This window comes from Halyomorpha halys, unplaced genomic scaffold, assembly GCF_000696795.3.
Source record: "Halyomorpha halys isolate HHAL.00 unplaced genomic scaffold, Hhal_1.1 Scaffold541.1, whole genome shotgun sequence".
NCBI classification, from domain to species: domain Eukaryota; kingdom Metazoa; phylum Arthropoda; class Insecta; order Hemiptera; family Pentatomidae; genus Halyomorpha; species Halyomorpha halys.
The window spans coordinates 628,894-650,379 of record NW_027112673.1 but is presented as its reverse complement, the minus strand read 5'-3'; the positions used below and the strand labels follow the sequence as shown (position 1 = coordinate 650,379).

Sequence of the window (21,486 nt, the reverse complement as noted above, 5' to 3'; positions counted from 1 at the left end):
ATATTTTTTTAATCATAGAGCTCACTTTTTCTTTCACATTTATTTTGTCAATATTAATTCTCTTCCCCCTCCCCCTCTATTTTAATCCATTAATATTTATTGAAATGACATTACTTTTTATTTATTTCATTAATTAAACCAAGCACTGAAATACATTTTTTTTTAATTTATAGTCTACTGTATGCGCCCGTATTATGGAGAAACTTGGTCAAGTTGATGTTGATCATACAGAAAGAAAAGTTGTTACTATTAGCCAAGACTATTTTTATCGAGAACTTACTCCTGCAGGAAAAGCAAAAGCTCTGAAAGGACAGTACAATTTTGATCATCCTGGTAAGGGAAATTATTTCATGTTCAATTTAAAATAATATTCTTCTTCAATTGTGTTTTAGTTTTTGAAAATATAAATTCAGTTTTTACTTGTAGCTCAGCTTTATATGCCATTGTTTGTTATGGTGGTTATTTATTGTCCTGTTTTTCCTAATAATAATATACTTTTGCACTGTATTGAAAGACATCAGAGTTAGGGTGAGGGTACATTTTATATCCGTTTCCTGGTTTATTGTTAAATATTTTGTAAATTATTGTTAATTAGACTTTCTTAGTAACCCAGCTTCTTTTTTTTTATTTTTGTTTGTCAAAAGATCATTTATCACAGATAGGTTTTTAAAATGATTTTTCATCATATAAAAATAATTATTTCAAATGTTTAAAAAAAACTTATTAAACAACTTTCGGATGTACTTGGCCCTTCTCATTCAATGAACATTGCTTTAATAATTTATTTGGCAAACTTTTTACTTGTATAGCTGGATCTTGCCACAGACCATCTGTTGGAAACCACTTCATTAGACCATTTGGTAAGAAAATGCCTCTACAACTCACTTATAACATTCTGACCTCTTAGGGTTTTACTTAGATAGAATAGGTTTATTGTCGGGACAACAACATATCTGCAAGATATGATGATATCATAGCATTCCCTAAGACTGGAAAGTCAGTGCTTTCCAGCAGTCTTGGATGCAACAGTACGATTGAAGTTAATGACCTCAATCAGGTAAGTGGATTGTGTAGGGGAAAAGAAGGAGATATATCTCTTTTTTTTAAGAAAAATTCTGTGTGGCCTTCAGAGAAAGAAAGATTGTTTTGAGAGGTCTCTTATGAATATTAAAGAATTTACGATAATGGCTAAAATAATATTTTTTTTTTATTTATTTATTCAATACCAGATTAGCCTGGTGACTACATGATTAATATAACAGTTACATTTTTTTTTAACACTTGATTATAGTCTCATACAAAAGCCTTCCCCCCCCCCCAATTATATACAACGTTATAAATAAAAATTAAGATAACATAAATTGATTAAAATTATAATTCTTAATTAGAGTGAAAAGTAAAGTTAATAATGACATTCGTAGACCTTAAAAAAAACAACAACAACATAAAATTGAAGTAATGTCAATAATAGAATTGATAACAGATTGTCCTGCAGCAGCCTGGGCTTCAGTCTTCACTGTAGGTCACTGCTCCTTTAACTGGAAGTGGAACTTCTTGAACCGTTTTTTGATATTATCCTTTATTGACTCCATTTGTAATTCCAGATGTAACTGACTATTTCTTACAAACCAAGGAATAATATTCTTAATGTATAATTTCTTTTTCTTGATGATGATGTATAATTCCCTAGAGATTATACATCATCTGCATTGATCTGTGAAAATATAGGATATACAAGATTCTAATAAAAGAATTAAAAGGGTGTGTAAAAAACAAAACATGGATTGTTAAAATATTTAGTGGATATTAATCAGGTATCTATATAAATATAAAACATACAGAGTATGAAATTAAGAGAGAGTTCCTATATTAAAGAAAGAAATACAGTTAAATTTATTTCATGATCTCTCTGTTAATGTCATTGACTGATTACTGTTTATTCCATTGTATTATTTCTGTTAATTTCATTTTATATTTAAATGTTTCATGAGATTTGTATGTTCAAGGTTATATTTATGTTGATAATTACTATGTCCTTTCTCTAGTTTAATTTCTTAATTTTATTTATTATTTAATCTTATAAAATTATATTTACCTTTAATATTTTCTTGTGTGTATATTCTTCTTTTCCTCAAGTTTTGTCTCTCAAAAAATATTCAACTGTCATTGTAGATCATTTATTTCTCCTCTCTTCCTCTAGATAGACATATTTTCTCCTTTAAATGTTCTTTGTGCTAAACCTTCCACCATAGAGACAATGGTCTAGAATGATAACTTAAATTTCTATTAACTTAAAACTTGAATATTATGGCTATGGAGAAAGATTCCTTGTCGATAAAGCACAGAACTATTATTAAGATTATTTTTTTCGACATGCAAGTAATTTGAGATATGAGTTTGTCCATCTAATAATATATAAAAGTTATTTAATTTTTTTTTTTCTATACAAGGTTTTCCTTTGTCGATAAGGATAGCTATCTCTTATATTAATTTATTCTATCTTTCAGTTCATTTATGATCCTGTTTAACTTTTATAATATTTTCTTTTTTGTTATATCTTTTCTTTTTCTGTTTTACTATTATTTGTAAATTATCCTTTATTATTGTATCTATAATTACCTCAGTAGTACATTTTTATTGTCAATAATTCATTGCTGTATCAGTTATTACTGATATTGTACAGAAGTTTTACATTCTTTTGTTCTTGCTTGCTTAATTATGAGTTTGAAAAGTTGGCTATCAATGAATAGTTTTTTATTATTTGAAATCCTTTCTAACCACACTCTGGACCATTTTATCTTTCATCTTTTTAGTATTGATTATTTCATTAGTAATTATTTAATGCTGTTGTGAAAGGTGACCTTTTTTTCTGGTGCTTATGAACTTGAGGTATCAATCCCTGAATTCTGACAATCAATCCTGACATTTTTTTTTGGTCCATTTTGAATTAGATTAAACTATATTTCTTTTACTTACTAACTTCTTTAAGCATACTCTTTGAATATGATTGTTTAGTGAGTATGATTGTTAGTATATGTATGGTTAGTATTAATTTTATGTAAAATCATGCCACAAAAGTTTCGTATTCTGTTATTCTTTGTCTTATTATTTTTTCCTTCTGCTGTATTCATCTGACATTTTAATACTTAATCAAGATGGATCTCCCTGTTCTTATTATTAATCATTATATTACATCTTCTATTTTAAGATTAAAACTTTGTTTTTTGCCCTATAATTTATTTGTTTTATTGCATTGATTTTCTTTTCATAATAGATTCACTTGTTACAGATGCTTTCAATGAGGAATTGATGTTACAGACTCTTCAAAATATTCTAGAAGGAAAAAAGGTTACTCTTCATACATATGATTACCGCACTAATTCAAGGTAAATATATAATTTTAAAGACAAATGAGGAGTTTTCTATCAAAAGTCAGCACATCCACTTTTGGAAGATTATTATTGGAAATGTTGACTAGTAGCATTTATTTGAAAGGGGGGAATTTAAATTAAACTGAATAAGTTTTGGGTATAGAATTTTAATTTTCTAAAAATACAGAACTTCTGAGAAGTGAATATATTAACCTTTGATAGTAAACTCCTCACTTTTATTTTTTTAAATAAAACTTAGAGTTGGCAGCTAATTCATTTATTTATTTTTTTAGTTTAGATATAAATTACTAAGAATCATAAAAATAGTTTCAGTAGAATAATGAAACCAAAAATTATTTCAGTTTTCTACTTCTAGCAAAGATATGTGTTTGAGCCCCTTTGAAGTTATTAAATGATCCTAAGAATGAAGCTCATACCAATAAAATGAAATGAAATAGCCTTTTATTTATGCAAAAGTTGAAATTTTTAAAACTTGAAACATTTAAAGAAGATAGAAAAATATAAATATATTAATTGACAAAACATTAACTTCTATTTCACTTTTCTTTCCATCTTTCTGCATCCTGTCCTGCATAGGCCAGGCCTTCCCTTTCGGGAGTAATATTCAGCACTTCCCGTGGGGACCAGCCCTATTGAGTGGCCCTATTTCTATCCACTTCTCCTTGTCTCTAGCAGCTATCCACCAGAGGGGTCCTCTGATACACCTGAGGGGTTCAGGTTTCACCCGGGTTAACTGTAGAATAACCACACGTAAGCCATAAATGGTTTCTTTGGTGGGAGGAAACAAGAAAAGAATAAAATACTATCATCCTTATTGATATAATTATATGATGAATTGCCATTGGGAACACATCTCTCTAAACCAAAACATTGAAATAATATGGCATGAAGTATCCTGGAAAGTTAAAAAAATTTGCAAATGAAAGGTTCAATTAATTTCCTGGAGCTAGAAAGTAAATGACAAGGTAGAATTTTAATACGTTATCCATATATCTATACATCAACCTAACTTTCTTCCTATCTAATAGTAATAGCTTTAATAATGATTATTAATATACATTATTGTTCTATAGCTGATTAGAAGTATTTTTCATAAATAATGAGCTTCTCATGTTAATTCAGTAATGCACTTATTTTATGAGACAGTTTCTACAAAAAATATTTCACACTCATATCATCCTTTTAATAACTAATTCAAAAAAGGAATTTTGTTTAAAGCCTGAATTTATAATATCTTATAAGGTAATAACTTAATGATACTTATATCTCTATGCATAACACTTTATTAACAACTAGCTTTAAAAGCATTTGTTTTGTTTTTTATAAAATGATTTTTCATTTTATTATGACTTTTTTTAAAAAATTATTATATCTTTTTTTATTTGGTTTTAAGATCTGAGATCATGCAGACTATATACCCTGCTGATGTGGTACTTTTTGAAGGAATTCTAGTTTTTTATTTTCCCGAAATAAGAAATTTGTTTCATATGAAGCTGTTTGTAGACACAGATTCTGATACTAGGCTTGCTCGTAGAGGTAAAGTAGCTTTTAGTATAATAGTTTATTTTTTGTTGATTTTTATACTGTTAATAATTTAAAAGGTAGTTTAATTATATGCTTATTATGCTAGATTAAATAATATGAGTATTATATAGTAACTGCTAATAATAGAATAGAAATTTTTAAGAAACATTTAATATAAATTCATCATTGTAAATGTATGTGTATTAGTATCATTTTATTACTAGACTATTAATTTATTTTTTATACAGTTCCCCGCGACATTAATGAAAGGGGAAGGGATTTGGATCAAGTTTTAAATCAGTACATGAGGTTTGTCAAACCTGCATTTGAAGAATTTTGTCTTCCTGTAAGTGTTCATATGTACTACTTTATTTTTTACATAATTCCAAAACTGGTGGTTAAGTTTCATTTATGATTTCAGACAAAAAAGCATGCTGACGTTATCATTCCAAGGGGAGCCGATAACACAGGTAAAGACAACATTTAAGATATAAAATGAATGATTAATTTTAATTTTATAATATTTTTTATCACTAATTTGTTATTAATCTAGGCAATTTTAATTTATGTATATATATATAGTGATTCACTCTGTTTCCCAACAGATCATGCTTCTAGGAGGAGGGAGGAATTCCCTACTCCTCAGTCAAGGAAGGAAAACATTCCTTTCTTTATTTTTCTTCTCTGGTCTATTTAATTCCACCCTAGTAAAATTTTAAAGAAACTTTATCTTCTTAATATTCTTTTTTTGTTTCTCTGTAAATTTAATTTATTTTTTTACAACTAATCTGAACCTCAAACACAAGTGCTAAAAAAAACTAATATAATTTTATGTAAGACAAAATTGACGTAGACAAATTTTTAAAATTTGTTATAAGACAATGTTCTGGTCTTATGTTACCACTTTAAAAGCTAAAACTAGATATTAATTATATTTGCAATATAGTAGATCATTATTTATGGTGAAACTTATCAGTGACAGTGTGTATATATTCTTTTTAACAAGCTTAATTTAGTCAAATTTTTTAAAAAAATTATATTAGATTTTTTAGCATTTGTATTTGTAATTTTTACTAGTATTAAATCTGAAAAGGTACTGTAAAAAAAAAAAAAAAAAAAATAGTAATATCAAGAAGATAAGTAAGTTATGATTTCGACATTGGTTTACTTTTTTGTTTTAGGATTCTCATGATTAGTAAATTCATTTTAACTGTTTTTATTGGATTCGTTTCAGCCTGTTTGGCTGTGAAGAACACAGCCTTAAGATATAATATTTAATTGCTTAGTTACAGGCAGTCAAAACCTTATTCATTGCATGATGATATGGTTTTTTGTATTTTGGTTTACTTTATAATATTTGGAAATATTTTTTAAAAAAAGCTGTTGTTTACTTTTTTTATTGGATATCAAGTTATAACTTCTTTTCCTGAACTCTCAGATTTAATTATTTCTCAGGGTTAGATTCGATATGGAAAACTTTAAAAAATTCATCCTTGTAGTAATATTTAAAAATTATGTAACACATTTATTTTTGCATTTCAATAAGACTACTAAAAAAAAAAATTTCTCAATTCTTAATTGATTCAATAAAATTTGTTGAGTCATTTTTAGGAAACATTGGCCTAATGTTATTAATTTCATTAAAAGTTTAAAAAGATGATAAAACAAACATTATAAAAATATTAACATTTGAGAAATAACAAAATTGTTTAATGTTGGACAAAAACTTGATGATACATTAAACAATTTTAGCATACTTCATCAATGTTTTTAAAATTAAAATAATTGTTTGTATACAAAAAGATTAAAAAGAAAAGAATGAAATTAAAAGAATTGCCACTTAAATCATTAAGTCTTTATGTAACACAAATCAATGATTTATAGTATCTGTTTTTTTCTCCTATTTCCTTAATTTATTCTAATATTAAAATGTATTTTTTTCCCTGATAAAATCATCGCTATGGGCATATCATCTCGCATATATGAATTACGGAATAATATTTAATCTTGTCAGTATGGATTACCTTCTTCATAGCATATTACAGTACTAATGGAAATGTATTGCTTTTTTTTAAACCACTGAACTTCACTTTGTGTGTTTGCTTATTCTAACCATATGGACTAAACAATGGATTCATATTAAAATATAGCAGGACAATAAAATTGGTGCTTCACGTGTAATACCTTTAAGGTATCATAACGTATTCCACCATTTAATCTTTGCCAATAGGTAGGAGAATATGTGACTTATTGGTTTATCAGTTCTCCTTGAATTCCTGTTGGTTCTCCTTAATAATTTTCTCAGCATTTCCGACTCAGTTAATTAAGATTATTGAAAAAGTTATTTAATATACTGAGTATGGTACGATTTATAAATAGTTGTTATACCTTACAACCTTGAAACCTTTCTGTGTAAAAAAAAGAATGTCAACTTTTTTATTGCTTATTTCTGATTTAACAAGACTTTTATTGTCTGATTGCTACTTCAACTTCTTTATGTGGTTATTATATAATTCAATATCAAAACAATAAACATACTGATAATTCCAGTTTCTTTTTTATCTTTAAACAAAACCGGTCTTGAGTATTAACAAATTGCATGTAAGGAACTTGGTACATTTTTAGAAACAGGTTCCACAAACTTAAATCATGTCTATGGTGCTGAGTATTGGCATGTTTTAGTATCAATATCCTACAAACACAAGTCTTGTATCTACCTTTGTTCATTCAAAGGTTACTGTTGATCAAGCTGTGTCAACACTTCTTGGTTTGACTAGGTTGTAACTGACATTTTTGATTAAAATGAGATTATTAGTGCTTCTGACCTTTCTTGGTTTTTAAGTTCTAGCTCAAGGAATTTTTTTTTACTTGTGTATTTTCAAAAGGTTGTGTATCACACTACACATACTGATAGATCAAATAGTCTATCAGTTATTGGAAACAAAAATAAATGGACTTGCTTTTGCTGTAAAGTCAATTGTGCTGGCATTTTGTATAGTCTTTTGCGTATATTATGAATATAATGATCCGAAACTCGAAATTAGTTGTTTTATTGTGGTTTACTTAAGTTTACCACTTTTAAAGGTCTACTTGTTTCCTTTTTTTTTTTTTTTCAGGAGTTATATATTTTTTCCAAAAAAATTTCTAACCAAAGCAATTAACTTTAGATTATCCACAAATAATGTCTGGCTATTTTTAAAGCAAAAACCAATGATGTTGGCCCTATGGTGTTATTCTAGAAAAACTGTGTCATCAAATGCCCTGTAGTTGGAAAAAAGATCAATTGTCAGTTTTATTATTGTTTCCTATGTTGTTAATGGCATTAAATCAGAATCTGGAGTTATCTAACAGGATTTCATAGTGTTTTGAGATATCTCCAAACAAAAGCGGAATATTCTTCGCTTATAAATTGAAAAGAGTGTGTGATTGTGAAAGAAGTATGTAAATTCTTTTTAAAGTTGACAAAATTTTCTTCAATATAAGCTCTGTAGGTCCAGTATTTCTCACAGTTCAGCACCCCTTAGATAGAATCATGTAATTAGAATCTACAGCAAACAGCTATAGGTAACGTAGAGGCAAAACTTGAAAAGTTTAATTACACTATACAAAGTAATAACCAAAATTAATAAATTTAAATCATTATGAAAAACGCTTTAGCACTACAAATTTTTGTTTTTCCTAAAATAAAAGTGATGACATGCAACTGTCTACAAGCAATTGAAAATATTGGCTATAGGCTGTTTGGAGCAAGTTATAGTAATTCTTTTCCTAGTAATCTGTGGTTCATTTTTTTGGATAGTATTGAAATATTCTTTGTTACGATCAGATAAATTGCTGCCCATGGATTAATGGACAATAGAATTTTTTTAAGTAGGATTTGCATTTAGTAATAGTCTCTAAGATAAATTTGAAATTTCACATGGTTGAATCTCATTTCTTTCCAAGATTTATACTTGAAATGATTGTATGGAAAGTCATCAGCAGCATACACGTTGTTAGAACATCATACATTTTTATCTTACCCAATTTACATGTTCAGGTATTAAAGTTGTATTAGAAATTTTCCTGAAGAAATTCTGGATTTTCTTTTAATTCAAGAGGTCCAAAACTACATAAAGTTACAAATAGTTGTATATGTTTTCCATTTGAAAGGGAAGGTCTGTAAACCTGTGATTTTTGTCTGTTGATACAATAGATGTGTTTGTACATTAGGGTTACAAAAGGTTTGAGAGTTTTTACCTTCTAGGCTTGTCTTTTACACTTTCTAATACAGGTATAGATTTAAATTTATTTTGATGGATTGGGGTAACTCAGGGGTTGAGGTTAATCACTACTAGTAGTTAGAGGGTTTGGGTCCAGCTAAAGCAAAAAATTTCTTTCCTTTTCTATCAGCCATGGATCGGCTTTGATGTTGGCAAATCCATCTGTGGCAAACTCAGCCTCTGTGAACTGAATACCTGACCCTTTATTGAGTTATGGGGAAACCTTGTATTGAAATGGATGCTGACCATATCAGCTCCTAATATAACTATTGGTCTAGAAACAGTACACCCTTACCAACTACTGAACCAAGACCCTTTGGGGTTCGAAGTGAAAAAGTTTATTTATAAATATATTTTGAACTTCAATACTGTTATGGCATCCTGGATCCTTAATTTGTCATTCCAAAGAAGTTACGAAGAAAAGTTATTATCTAAATTTTAATTAATGCGACTTTAAAAGGTAATTATAATCAACATTATCGGGGTACTTACTGTGTTATTGAAGAATGGGGGAATTAGGTAGTTTTTAATTCTTTTTTAAAGTAATTAGTGTTAACTAATTGAGTTGATTATCGTTTCCAGTTGCTATAGATTTGATCGTACATCACATCTGGGATATTCTCCACGGACCTGATCATCCCATGGATAGATTCCTCCATTCTTACATAAGAAGCTCAAGTTCTTGTTCAGATACTCTTAGTCGTTAAGAGTTAAAATTCTGATGTTTGGTTTATGAAACATGAGTAATATTGCATTTATAGAGGTGATAGGGCATGCTGTCATGTTTAACAGACCATTAGAGAACTACAAATAATTACACATTTTATCACCTATTTTTATAAAGTAATTTAAATGTTTGTATTAACTCATGTTAGCTTTTAATTATTTTAACAATTATGTTACCATTTTAATAAGAAATCCATTAATATCAAATTCTTAAATTGAGTATCTTCCTAGTTAAGTTTTCATAATACAGTTGATTACATTGCATTGATTTATTTATTTTTTTTTAGAACAATTAATCATATTTTCTTTATTAATAAAGTAGAAGTTGTGTATTTCATTATTTAATATAAATTAATTACTACCATGTTCTGTTTTAAGGAAGCCATTAAAATGAAATTCAATGGTTTTATTTTTCTGTTAGAATTTATTTTACAATTTTTCATTCCTTTCTGGTTTTATTGTTACGCTAAGGTATTCTATGTAAGGGAATTTATATATTTTTAACTATACTATAATTTTTAACATTCTTATAAGAGATGTGTTGTTTATTGAGAAATGTTAATTTTCTGATAATGTAATTACTTTTCACAATTGAAGTATAGGTATTTTATTTAATTATTTGGTGAATTGAGTGTAATTTATCAAATTTTTGTATTGAAATTAAAAGTTTGCCACAACTTCTTTAATTGTTCTTTTAAATATTTTCCTCAAATTATGTATAAAATATTATTTTTTTAAATTAATATTTTATGGTAAAAAATTAACTTTTTTTCTATTAAAACGGATTATACATTTTTTTTTAGATTATAAACCTTTTTTTTCTGATCTACTATTGATTAATTATGTTGTGATTTTTTTCTACTGATTTGTTTTTAAAAAAAGTGTTTTGATGTTTTAAAATTATTAAACTATAAAATTTCAAGTAATACATTTCTTGTTTACTTAACCCCTTTTTTTCTATTACCGGTAAACTGGAGTTATTTTGTGACTATTTAGGACATCCAGTTTTTTATGGATTTATAATCCATGACACTGCCATGAAAATATTATCATAAGTTTTTTTATATTCTATTGGTTTTCCAACCTTTCTAATCAAATATCTGGTTATAAATTTAATGAACATTTAGTTCAAAGCAATAATTTTGTGATTGTTCCATCTACCTCCTAATCCATTGCTCAACAAACTTCATATATGGAAGATAAGGGTGAAATAACTTTTATTGATGTAACAAGCTTGAAATTGGTTCCTTCTGTGGAGTTTGATGATAGCATGACCTAGGCACCTGAAGAAATGGTATAAAAGTTGAACCCACATCGTCCTACAATTACTGAATCAAATCAAAAGCACATTATAAAACAAGATTTAAAATAAGTGACTGAAGGCAAACTCCTGCTAGAGATTTATTTGTGTTATATATCCTCGACAGATATGAAAAACAAAAAGGTCGGGATTCAATAAGTGCCATGGTACAAAGTGACAGTAATTGAAAAATAACATGGGAAACATATTCACCAAGAAGTGAAAATATTTGTCCATTTAAAAAGAATCTATCTACATAATACAGTTGAAAACAGATTACAAAATTCAGCAGCGCAGAAGATTTAAAATTTAATAACAATACCAAAGTAACCCCAGTTTAAGGTACTTAAATTGCACTATTATTTAAGTGCTTAAAAAGAAATGAAAAATCTAATTGATAAATTTATATTAAGAGTTAAAATTAAGGATTTTTTTTTTGTTTTCTATAATGTAATCTAATATTCATTTATTTTTTAAAGGAGAGTGTAACCAGAAGATATTTTCTAAATATTCTTCTTCTTTTTTCAGTTGCAATCGACTTGATAGTACAGCATATCCGAGACTTCTTAAACAACAGGGCTGAAATTTCAAAATCTTTAGCCCATAACTCTCCGACGAAGAGGGCTAACTCCGGTGATGCACCTTATGGGCTCCATTAAATTAATTGGCGATGAGGTCTTCCTATGTATGTCTCTCTTTGACCCTGTACATGAAAAGTAATTCAGACCTTTTGCCCCTCACATTACCAAAGCTTCTAGTCTTTGATTTAAATCATTTAACACCTTCTAGATATCTCTAAAAGAACTTAAGCGCCAAAAAGTGTTGATTTGAAACATAAGTGTTTTAAACCAACAAGATTTCTTCACATTTGACTTCATATATATCGATCAACTTTATTAGTTTTAATTAGTGGTGATGGAGCTAGCCATGTGGGGTAGAATATAATTATTTTATCATATCTACTGCTTTTTAACGTGAACCTAAATTTCTTATTTTCTTCTGATACTGGTATCTCTATCAACATGCCAATTCATAAAAATATTTATTTATAATATTATGTAAATATCGGACAAAACCTACATTTCTATTGATTGTTTTCATGACCAAGTGTTAAAAGGCCTTGTGGAGCCTCCATTACTTAAATCAAGTTTCCTCATAAAAGTTTTATGTTTTTTTAACTTAGTGAAAGAACAAGGCTGTGATCTGGCTGAAGCTATTATGTCCACACTTTTTGCATAAAATGCCTAAAGTGGTTTTGATAGACCCATTACATTCATACAGCTTCAGTTGGATCACAGTACTCAAATTCAAAAGATAAACCAACTCATACTTAAAGAATTTTCTTCTTGTTTATTTTTTAACTTAGAAATAGGTATTAGTACTACAATCATCTAAAGATGAAAATAAAATTTATGTAGTAAATCAGTACAGATTATATGATATTAAAAATTCATCTTACAGCAAATGTAAACAATTGACCACGAACCTATCTTATTAAATATTTTAAATTTCAATTAGTTTAGTTTCCAAATTAATAACCTTTGATTATATTATTATATCTCAATTTGGCAATTTTTTTACAAACAACATGATTTAGATTATTCATTTCTTTAGGAATTAATTTAGTTTTTTTTTAATTAAAAATGTGCAAAAATTGTTTAACAATGTTACAAACACGCACTAACTATTAATTTTTCTATTGAGTTCTCGAAATGTACCAATTATTTGTAAATGCTAATTATACATTCATATTCAACGAATATGATGATTATTATTTAATTGTGATAAGAAAAGTGACATGTACTTACTTTTTTTTTTTGTTCCAAAATTACAGGAAAATAATCTAGTCAAGAAAAATTGGCTGTCTTATTTATTTTAGAGCACTTTTAATTTTTAAGTATCATTTCCTTATTTGTGACCATACCAAAATAATGTGTTTTTAAAAAAGAATTTATAAACTAATCTTAATATAAAATATATATGTGTAAGCTGAGGTTTCTTCAATTTAAAAAGGGCCAATATGCTTCACATTTGTTTGTTTAATTTATGTTGTTTTCATAAAGTAAATGACATATTTATTTATTTAGTCTTTTAGAATCCTATATAAGTGAACTAATGCCCTTATTCTCGGGTTTTCTTAGAAGTTTTATAGGGTTTAAATTTTTATTAAATTTACAATATGCAAGAGAAAATCAAATCCACCCTTTATTGAGAAATAGGGTATACAATTTATTTATAAATATTTTATTTTAAATTATTTACTAAATTATTAGCCAAATTTGATAAACTTACTATTTAATAATAATTATTTATCCATCATTAATTATACCAAATGGTATAAAACACATAAGTAAATAATTGTTCATTCATGAGGGTTTAATATAGAGAGAACGCAAAACAAATAATGTTCAATGATTCACCCTTGTCGAATGGAACCCCTGTTTGTATGTAATAATCTAAACAATCCAAACTTGTTGATCTTGTAATAATGTTGATATTATATATAGCTGTGTCATCTGTTTTTAATAAAACGATCATGAGATTGAACTTACATCTCAAGTTGTGACTGCATGTTGAATATGGCATATCTGTATGGAAAACTAAACTATTGGTACCAATCTAATAATGATAGAATTTAGATTAGAAACTTATTGTTCCTAAAAGATACATCAAATGTATAAGAGAATTACTACAAGCTTTGATTTTAGGATAGCTGAAAGCATTCCTATAGTGATATCAACTTTTTACCCACTTAGTTATTTAATATCATTTTTTGTTTCTGTATTTTACATTAAATCTCAGTACTATTATTAAATATATTTTATTGATTATTTGTAATAAGTGAATTGATACTGTTCAACTTTTATTTTGTATTGTTTATTTAACATTAAAACAATGTAAGACTATTTACATGATAGAGAACTTTGTGGTGGTGTAAAGAATAAAGGATGAATTTTTAAATATTCTAGTTTGCACTACTTAATGGATGTAAATTTGTTTGTTCAAGATTTTTAAGTATGCGTTGTATGTAGTAAAATTAAAAAAATAGACAAGATCTTAATAAGTATTAGAGTGAAAATTTATTTACAGTTGTACCTAATTGTAACTCTTCATTTAACTATTTAATATTTTTCTTTGTATTAATATCAATTGGTTTCCCTCTCACTGCAGTTTTTAAAATTTACCTTGAAGACATCAGGTCCATCCTCAGAATCTCTTAAAATAAACGAGTAATTTTATTTAAAAATGAAAAAGTAGCAGTCAAGATTTTGTTAAAAGATGGCATAATCTGTGAATATGAAGTTAAAAATATACTTTTTTTTTTTTTATGATGGTTCCAAACTAATAGTCACAGTCCTTTCAAGATAAATGTTAAAATGTTTAAGTTATCTGAGTCAATAAAAAAAAAACTGAAGAATAAAATGATCACAAAATGTCAGATTTTTTAATTATAAAACTTTTAAATTCCCTGTTCTACACATTTTAAACAATTAATGAATGTTGAAGAAATAATAAGGGACTAAAAGGTAGGATTAGGCAGAACTTACCAATTATAAACATTCTTTAATAGTAGCACTTCTAATAAAAAAAGTTTTTTTTTTATGTATTGGACGCATTCCGTAGATTGTACAGTAAGTTTGTTTTTTTATTAGGTATTTGATGTTTCTATATATTGTAATATAAACCGGGGTTACTTTGTCAGTACCTGGACCTACTTACCTTACATAGACCTTGCCCCTCTCCCATACACAGAACTAAATGCCATTGTAAGAAATTAGCCTACAAAAAAAAAAATATGGGTATAGGCACTAAAAACAGCAAAGAAATCCCAGAAAAAATAAATTCTGAAAAAAAAAAATCATAGAGTGAAAATACAACATGCACTATCACCAAATGGAGAGGGAAATAAAAGGGGGCAAGATAAAAAAAAATATTGAAGTAAAATATGACACTTAAAGTTATACCTAAAAATTAAAAGCTGAGTAAATGTAATTAATTAGTACAAATAAAACACAGATAGTTAAATATTTAGAATTGTTAAATAATTATTTATGTTGCTACTATGATGAAACATGACCTATGATATATAACTGCAGAATATAAACTCTTTTAGTATTCAATTAATTTATATGGTTATTTTAATTAAATTAAAAATAAAGAAAATAATACAAGATTATTTTATATATTTCCAATGTAATATTAAGCTTAAATATATTTACATGCAAAATATGTTTTTGTAGTCAAAATCGAACGTGTCGAGCACTACTTGAACAGAAACTTTACCATGAGTTAAATTGTTTTATCACTGTTATTTATAAATATAAAAAAAGTTAAAAAACAATAATTAGGGCATTTATTGTTTTATTTTTCAAGTATCCTGTTGCTGGTGTGCAGTATTACTGATAATATAGCTCCAAATTCATTCCATCATGAATTTCATCTATTAAAAAAATTAAGGAATAATATAAGACAAATAAAATGTTCCAATATTTAAATCACTGCTCATTCTTTTCTAGGGATAAAGATATATTTATAATTTAGTAATTTTCATGTTAATTTATGTATAAATAAATTATAAAATTAAAATATTTATGTTAAATTAATAGTTTATAACTGAAATAATAATAAAATCATATTTTATCTCAATAACTAGATTTAAATTTAAACCATCCCCTTCTACTTTCTTAAATTTATAATAATATAATTGATGAGAAAGTAGTATGAAACAATTGTTCACTTACATTTTTTCTAAATGAAATACAATGTATAATGAATGAAAAATGTTACACATTTTTTTATGTTCAGAGTGAATTTTGAAATGTAATTTATTTATTTATTTTTTTTTATAAACAAACTTAATCTTTCTTAACTCACATAAAAAGAACCACTTTTTGATCTATAAATTTACTTTAAGTGGTATCATGTCAGTCCAGGTAAGTACACCAAACAATGATTAGATAATTAGAATTTGATAAAACTAAATTAAACGTCAATAATTTAACAAAAATGTAATTTCACCAATCTCCAAAAATACAATAATTTAAATTGATTAATTATGAAGGAAACATATATTTATGATCAAAATATCTATTATCACGCACTTACAGTAGAGCTGAGGACATCATGTAAAACCATTTAAACACGAAAGCACACAAAAAATAATACTAACAGTTTTTAAATAGGTATTGATCAGAAATTTTGAATTGCAAATATTTTATCTAAATAACATATTTATGTTGAAAAAATGTAAATGGGCTTTCATGTTTAAATGGTTTTACAGGATGTCCTCAGCTCAACTGTAAGTGCGTCATAATATAGATTTTTATCATAAATATCTGTTTCCTTCATAATTAATCAATTTAAATTATTACATTTTTGGAGATAGATGAAATTAGATTTTTGTTAAATTATTGAAATGTAATTCAGTTTTATCAAATTCTAATCATCTAGTCAGAGTTAGGTAAACTTACCTGGACTGACATGATACCAGTGTGTGTTCATACATTTCACTTTGGAGCCACAACTACCCAGTACAGACCACTGGTGTTAATGCAGTCACCATTGTGCTCGATGGTGACTGCATTATGGAAATGATCAAGATCTACATCTTCTTATCTCTCTCATAGGATCTCCCATTGTCCTGAAGAGACCCAAAATGTAGATGTGTAACAATAACTGAGAATAATAAGTGAGTCCACATAAAATCCAATATAATAGGAATAAAAACTTCTAGTAGAGATAAAACTTTTTAAAAATATGAATTAATTGTATAAATAAAATAAAATATTAAATATTATTATTAAATTAAAACAATAGTTTCTTGAGCAGTTTAATATATAACAAAAAGGATACAATCTTCCAATGTAATATGATCTTTGAAGACAGTATACCATTTTTTTAAAACAATTTTGTCCCACCGCGTACCAGTTTGAGCAGCTATCAACTTTTTTAAATCACCAATTGTGTCATCTGGATTACATTTCACTCGAACTTTCTTACCAAGTCTGTCATTGCATGTCACTTCCAACATTTCTATAAAAATAAGATTACTTTCATTATTGTAGTAAACAATTAATTTGCATACTAAGAAAATGTTTGTATACTAGTTGAAGAGTAATATATTTAAAAAATTAAATCAAGAGATGGACAAAAATTATATATAATTTTGAGCAATTTGTAAATAAAAACAACTGGAAAAAAAATTGCTAAGCAGTATAGCCACTACTCCGTAAACTGCCAATTTACCATTTACATCAATCAATTAAATACAAGATTAGTTAAACAGATATTGGTCACAATATCAATAAGTTACTTACTAAACACTGTCATTACAACAACATTTTGATTGATCCCCTGATAACATTTGCCAATCACGGTCAACCAACATTTCCAAATTTTAAATTAAACATTTTAAGTCTTATTTTTAGTCTAAACATAGCAAATATAGAACAAATTATTACCTCTCTAAGTTATCTTAAGAATGAGTTATCTTCTTTCAAAAACTATTTGAATTAATACACTTAGATTTCTAATTAATAATGAAAATAAAATAAAATTCAATTCACAAGTAAACAAAAATAGGGAGGGAGAGAGCATTTAAAATACTACCAGAAAATAATTACTACATTTAAACAGAAAACAAATCTACAATGAATAATAATAATAATAACTTAGAAAATAAAGATAAATCTGATGGGCATATCACACAACATTCACTTGAAATAGGATGTTTCAAAACATCAATTATTTGTCATTGCATAGTATCATCATATATAGATATGCAATAGTAAAATCTGACCATTGTTATAGGAAACCTTCATTGATGATTTTACACTTTTGCACCATTATATCAAAGAAGGCTGGCTGGACATCTTGGATGTACATTACTTCAGCACTCAGGCGCATCATACCTTTATATAAATAAAAGCATTATCACATAGGTTCAAAAGACTTATGTTCAGAGAGGTGGAGGATGACTAAACCTCAAGAAAACCCGAAATCATTACCCTTTAAGAGTAAAATCCATAAAAAAGTTTCCAGAGATATGAAGATGGATTAATACAAAACTGACAAATAGATAATAGTTTCAGATGTTTTCTATCTATTAAAAATATTTTAATAAATTGACATAAATGAATTTCTAAATGAACCAACATATGCAATATGGAACCTTTTTTTGAGTGTATCAAAAGGTATGTCAATAATTTTTTCATTTTGTAATATAACTTCAAGGTGTATCTAGTAGTGATATAGAGGAATGCTTTGCCTTGGATTTAAGATGCAAAATAAATTTTTTTAAAAGAATTGTCAATGAAACTTATAAAACACATATTATATGACCATCAACCGAAATCAATATACTGCATAATTGATATTTATTTATTCAAAATGTAAGAAGGGAGTATTTCCAATAGGTCAGGATATATTACATATTTTACAACATAAATTTCAACAGATCACATTTTATAACATCACAAACATTTCTTCTCTAATAAATATACAAACCAAGAATTATTACTTCTTAAGGCTAAGCAAAGCTCACTAAGTTTTTTTGTTTTTTTTTCAGAGCCAAAAGGTACTTAGACAAGATGAATGGCATGCATGTTGCTTAATATTGCCTTAGAATGTCCCTCCAACCAGTTAGGAATCCAGGTCGGAGAATCAATTTTAAAAATCATGCTGAATCTAGGCTTAGGCCAATGATCAGGATATTGGTGGCCATCAAATCCATATTTTTTTTTAGTATATGGAGTGCCTTTCTGAATTTTCAAACAGCTGCTAATTTGGTAGTAGGTAAATGAGTCTATAAAAAGGTAAATACATGCTTAACAGTCCTAAAAATGGCGAGTATCAGGAAGAAAAATACAAATCAGAAACTTCAACTATATAGAGGAAATTATTAACCTAGTATTATGCCAGCTAATTAAAGCCTGTTCTCAAATATTTGTCAGAGGGACAAATACTGAGAAAAGCTTTAGAATCATCCCTATCACCACTAAACATTGAGATTTGAAAGAAATGTTTTCAGGATTATGGGGCTTATATTTAACAAAAGCGTATGGAGATTGAGAAAACTCAATGCTTATGAACCTCTATAATGACTTTTACATAACATTGACTGGGCGTCTGAGATGTTCAAGGCTTAATAATAATGAAAAATAATCTAAAGAAAAAAAATTGTTGGCCATAGTAAAGTATTTGTCTGTGAAAGGCGGATTGAAAGGCAGTAACTGCTCAGAAAATTATCGAAATTAGAAAGTGGAGAGCAGTAGCAAAATACAGCGAAGACTACAGAAAGCCCTTAAGGGTTGTGCCCAATTGAAGATGAAAAATTATCGTTGACAATACTAATCAGTAGTTATTTTGAAGCAGATGACCTTTCAACTCAAACCACATAGTAAAAATGAAACTTATTTTGGTCTCAGTAAAAATATATTATTACAAATAAATACAAACTATAACAACAGAAACCAGAGAACATATCTTTATTTAAACTTAATTATAAAATAAATCCACTTATCAAATTAAAAATATACTAAGGAATGCTACCAAACTCAACAACTACAGCATAAATTCACGAAGATAAGAATTTACATAACTATATTTTACTTACTGAGGAAGACTATGAAGAATAAATAAACTGGTCCAAATCCTGGTAAAGTTCAAAATATAAATTTAAGAAATCGGGAACCCCAGATATTTTCATAATAAACAAAACCTAATGTAACCTTCCAAGATTTTTACTTGTTGCCAACAATAACGTCCTGAAAAGGTAGGAAAATAAACTTAATTTATAAAAACATAATACTTTCGTGGGAATATAACAAAATCTTAATAAAATCAAAAGCCTAATATTTTTTTAAAAGAAAAAGTACTTAGGATCCATTTAGAATAACTAACTTCGCCTAGTCGACAGAGAGGGTGGGAGAGGGAGATGGTAATTAATAAATGAAAACTTTTAGAATTGTGACGACATTGCTTGCCACCACTCTAGCTGCCACTTCGTACTTCGACCCGGCAGGACGCGACCTACCTGTCGCGACTTGAACCATTACAGTTATCAGGAAAACGTCGTATATTGATATATGTACTATTTATTTCTTGTAAATACTTCAATCTTACAAATGTAATAACATGTCATATGTTCCTAAGTGTATTACCTGAATCAATAAAGATTATAATAGAATCTTCTGATCTATTTTCCAAAGCTAACGTCTTCTAAGTAACATGTCCTGATGGTGTTTATTAGCCCAGAGAGACAAAAACCACTCAGCACATGATTGACTAACCATTCCACCAGCCGGAATGCTCCCTCCCCATTCTATGTGAGTCCCCTGACAAACATGCCATCAATATACAAACCGCCTTCAGCAGACCCTGTTACCCCCCTTAAATTGGTGCCATGGACCTATTATACTTTGTACCTCAATAGAACGTTATAAGGTTGCTATTCACAAAGTTTTATCTTCAACTAGCAGTCAATTACTACTAAGCGAAGATTCCATGGTGACGGTGATAGTGGGTGCTACCACAACCACTTAGTGAAAACCTATATTTTCTGTCGTACTCTCAGGATTTGCTTGGTAGTTGGTAGTGCAATCAACTAACTGCGCTTGCGCGACAAACTTGCAAGACGATAGTTAATTACGGGAGACCTCGGCTTAGCTTAATATTAACCTTTTTCAATTGAAAATACAAATACTCTAACAATTCTTTTAAAAATCTATGAAATCATCTCTAAAGAAGACGGCGATGTCATAAACTTCAATTCACAATAAATTTCAGATACCATGTTTTACGACTGAGTGTCTCAAATGTGTAAGGTGCCACGGATACAGTTATTATAGTTCCATCTAGGTAGTACAAGCCGAGTTATTAATAGATAGGAAATATATATCCTTCCAAGTCATAGTGGTTTTCATTTCATAGTACCACGAAATTACCAGATTTTCATTGCCTACCATGTTTTATTTCATACCCTAAGCGGTCAGTTGGGATTAAAGTCATTATTCAAAAGTCAGATTGACGTAAATGACTTGATCAATCCGACTGACAATCATTTATTAATGAGATATCCAAGTATGGATCTTGTCTAATTTATAATTATGAGAGATAGTTGACCGTGGATGATGAATGAGGAGAAGATGGTTGGGGGTGCGATCAATGAAAAACACAAATAAGTTCCATTAACTTATTTTAATGTGCCAACGTTTCGGCTAGAGTTTCTACCCTTCTTCAGGGCTAAAAACAGAACAAGATAACAACCACAGTAAGTATAGAA

General features: G+C 27.8%; 2 protein-coding genes across 4 annotated transcripts; one reads left to right on the top strand and one right to left on the bottom strand.

Annotated features, from left to right (window-relative positions):
* Positions 1-173: 173 nt before the first annotated feature.
* Uck (Uridine-cytidine kinase) lies at positions 174-14,272 on the top strand (the record flags this gene model as incomplete). Of its 2 annotated transcripts, none has more annotated exon segments than XM_067050493.1 (6): positions 174-333; positions 3,290-3,386; positions 4,786-4,928; positions 5,165-5,262; positions 5,338-5,386; positions 11,733-14,272. In XM_067050493.1, coding segments are annotated over 6 exon segments (678 nt in total), but the record flags the coding sequence as incomplete, so codon positions are not given.
* A 1,099-nt stretch (positions 14,273-15,371) lies between these two features.
* ubl (Ubiquitin-like protein 5) lies at positions 15,372-20,233 on the bottom strand. 2 transcript variants are annotated; one of them, XM_067050495.1, is made up of 4 exons: positions 20,106-20,233; positions 19,819-19,969; positions 17,058-17,237; positions 15,372-15,645 (listed from the first exon to the last, which is right to left on the bottom strand). In XM_067050495.1, the coding sequence occupies exons 3-4, from the start codon at positions 17,233-17,235 to the stop codon at positions 15,602-15,604; spliced, it is 222 nt and encodes a 73-aa protein (XP_066906596.1). In that variant the 5' UTR covers positions 17,236-17,237; positions 19,819-19,969; positions 20,106-20,233; the 3' UTR covers positions 15,372-15,601. The 2 variants fall into 2 exon arrangements, with proteins under 2 accessions (XP_066906596.1, XP_014281393.1); XM_014425907.2 differs by having other exon boundaries at positions 20,081-20,173.
* Between the last annotated feature and the right edge of the window lie 1,253 nt (positions 20,234-21,486).

Excerpts from the sequence above, each read along its gene's own strand:
- ubl (XM_067050495.1), bottom strand. The coding sequence starts at position 17,235 with ATGTTGGAAGTGACATGCAATGACAGACTTGGTAAGAAAGTTCGAGTG. Across the intron at positions 15,646-17,057 it reads TCATATTACATTGGAAGATT|ATGAAATTCATGATGGAATG; the intron begins GTATCCTTTTTG and ends TTTTTTTAATAG.